Source organism: Tupaia chinensis, unplaced genomic scaffold (assembly GCF_000334495.1).
Source record: "Tupaia chinensis unplaced genomic scaffold, TupChi_1.0 Scaffold000493_1, whole genome shotgun sequence".
NCBI classification, from domain to species: domain Eukaryota; kingdom Metazoa; phylum Chordata; class Mammalia; order Scandentia; family Tupaiidae; genus Tupaia; species Tupaia belangeri.
This window is the reverse complement of record NW_006160005.1, coordinates 723192-725896: the sequence shown is the minus strand read 5'-3', so window position 1 is coordinate 725896 and position 2705 is coordinate 723192. Positions and strand designations below refer to the sequence as shown.

The 2705-nt window shown below is 54.8% G+C and overlaps 1 protein-coding gene across 1 annotated transcript in view; it reads left to right on the top strand.

Moving 5' to 3' along the window:
* Positions 1-2384, top strand: part of PIK3R6 (phosphoinositide-3-kinase regulatory subunit 6) — a 68305-nt gene extending 65921 nt beyond the window's left edge. The window contains exons 17-18 of the mRNA XM_027774919.1: positions 714-826; positions 1704-2384. Coding sequence (XP_027630720.1) covers positions 714-826; positions 1704-1860 — 270 coding nt within the window. The 3' untranslated portion in view covers positions 1861-2384. The remainder of the gene's footprint in view (positions 1-713; positions 827-1703) is intronic.
* Positions 2385-2705: the final 321 nt, after the last annotated feature.

The window sequence follows — 2705 nt, the reverse complement described above, 5'->3', positions numbered from 1 at the left end:
CGTGAATGAAATGAACTCCGGGGCCTCCAGCAGCCCCGGCGACCTGTGATTATAAATACTGAGGCTGCATCTGTGTGTGGAATGGGCCGGCGACCCCGAAAGACCCTCAAAGGCTCCGCCTGGACCCCAGGATGCTCCAGGTTCTCTGCCCAGCGGGTCAGGGGGCCCTCTCTGGAGCAGCCCCTCAGATTCAGCATTACAAGGATGCCTGGGAGTTGCTTTCCTTTGGCCTGGTCTGAGATTTGGGGGTACCTGGCTGTTTTCTAGACATTCTATCTTTGCCCTGGGTAAATAATTTTGTGTGCGTTTTCATGCTGAGAACTAGGGTCAGGATTTATGAAGCCCCCAAAATGCCCCCTACTTACACACATCACGTGCTCTCAGAAAAGATTTGTTGAATGAATCTACCTTCAAACCGAGGCCCCTCTACCACCCGGAATGCACAGTCGTGTGGACACAGTCTGTGTTCAGAATTAAACACAGATTGGGGAAACAGCTATAGGGACAATTTGAGACCCGGGGCGAGGGCAGCCTGGGGGCAGTGTGTGCAGGGCTGTCCCTGCTCTGCGGTACTTGCAAGAAGAGAGCAGGAACTGCCTGCCTCTCCGCCCTGTGTGCTGGGTTGAGAAAACAGACCAGGTTCCAGGGTAGGAGATGGTGGCAGGGCCACCTGCTGGGCGAAGGTGACTCCCTGCCCTGTCTCCCTGTTGCAGATGGTGACGAACACCTTCCGGACAGCCAACATCCAGATCCAGAGCCAGGACCAGAGGCTGCTGACGCTGTCGCTGGACAAGGACAGCCGGCGCACGTTCAGGGACGTGGTCAGGTGAGGCTGAGCGGCCGCCCCTCAGGGCTGGGCCCCAGGAGCAAACCTGAGCAAGAGCGCGTCCTCCATCTGCTTCTAGCTAGGGCGCCATGTCAGAGGGAGGTCCTGTGGCCAGGCAGTTGTCCCTGGTGGGCCTAGGCTTAGGCCACCACCCTACGATTTGAATCCAGGATGAAGAGGCAAAGGCATGGCTGACACTGGGCAGCAGCCGAGAGGACATTGCCCAAATTCCTGTGCGCACTCTCGGCCCTCCTGATCCAGCCACCGCATCCTCTGGCTGCTCCCACAGGCCGACCATCCTACGGCTCTGGGGTTAATGCGCCCCTTAGTTGTTTTTCCTGGGGAAGCGTGTTTACTAAAGACAGTATTCACAGAGGGACTCATCGGCCATCTCCTCCTCTCCTGGTTAGCCTGCACCGGAGTGCTTCTTCCTCCATCCTGGGGAAGGCCCCTATCTTACTATGTCATCTTTGTCTTTTTCTTTCTCTCTTTCTTTCTTTCTTTCTTTCTTTCTTTCTTTCTTTCTTTCTTTCTTCTCTTTCTTTCTTTTATTTCTTTCTTTTTCCGCTGGACAGCACACACTCTCACCAGAGAGAGAGAGAGAGAGAAAGTGAGAATTTACCCCCCCACCCCCACCCCGGGAGACAGCCATGCCTCAATCCCTTCTCCATTCTCCTCTCGAGATTTTGGGCATGCACACACACACGTGCCCACTGTATTTTCCAAGCCACCAGATCCAGGCCAGGCAGTTGGCCATGTGGGATTCAGCTACTTTAACCACAATTCTACTTGGCCAGCCCAAGGGTCTACCTTTCTAATGTCTGGAAAGATTGGATCCCGAAGATTGGTCAACTGACCTGGTCTCTCTCCACCACAGATTTGAGGTTTTTCCCTGTCCCGAGCCATGCTCTGGGTCCCAGAAGTCCAAGACGCTGTGGCTCAACTCACAAGGTCAGAAGGAGGTGGAAACAGCCAAAGTCAAGCCCAGACCTCTTCAGATGCCCATCAACACATTCTCCGGCATCGTCCAGTGAGACTGCAGGGGAGCCAAAGAGCTGGGTCCAAGAGCAGCAGGCAGAAGAGGTGATACACTACCCGATCAAGCCCCAGACACTCCCTCCAACAGCTGGAGAAGGCCTGACACCCCTTGGCAGCTTCCGGCCTTGACTAGGAGCCAGCAAGTGCCTGGGAGTGCGAGGAGGCTGAGCACGGAGGCCCATGCGAGTCCAACGGGAAGAGATGCAGCTGCCTGAGAGCACATGCACAAAGTCAGCTTCTCACACCAATGGCCATTCCTCTGTTTATTTTCAAGTCTCACTTCTCCCACCCAAGAGCCCCACCTGGCTCTTGAAACCAAAATTAGAGCTGCTGTTTGGGCCAGAGCCCTGTGGCCTGGGGAAAATGGGAAGCAGGTAAAGGCAACGGCACGGCCTTCTTCCCACGTCTGGTCCCTTCCTGCTGCCAGTCCACTGCCCACCTCACCCATTCCCAGGAAGGGGTTCCTCCCAGTTGAGAGGAAAATGTCGGATTCAATAAATGCACACTAAGGTGTTTCTGCTTTCATCCACTACCCAGTGGTATTGGTATTTTAATAGAACTTGGGGGGCAGGGCCCAGCCTAGGTGGCAGGGTTGGTAGCACATTAGACCACAATGCTGGAAGCCACACGGCAGCCCCAGGTTCAGATCCCCAACCTGCTCAACCCAGAATATGGCAGGACACACAAGCCTGTGATCCTGATGAGCAGCGGGCTGGGGGAGAGGGATTGTGGTGTGATGGGACCCTGTCAAGTGCACTTCTGTCTTCAGTTTTCTCTTTCTCTCTCACGTGCACATCACTGCAAATAAGCTTTGAATCCAATGAATCCACTTAGGCCTGGT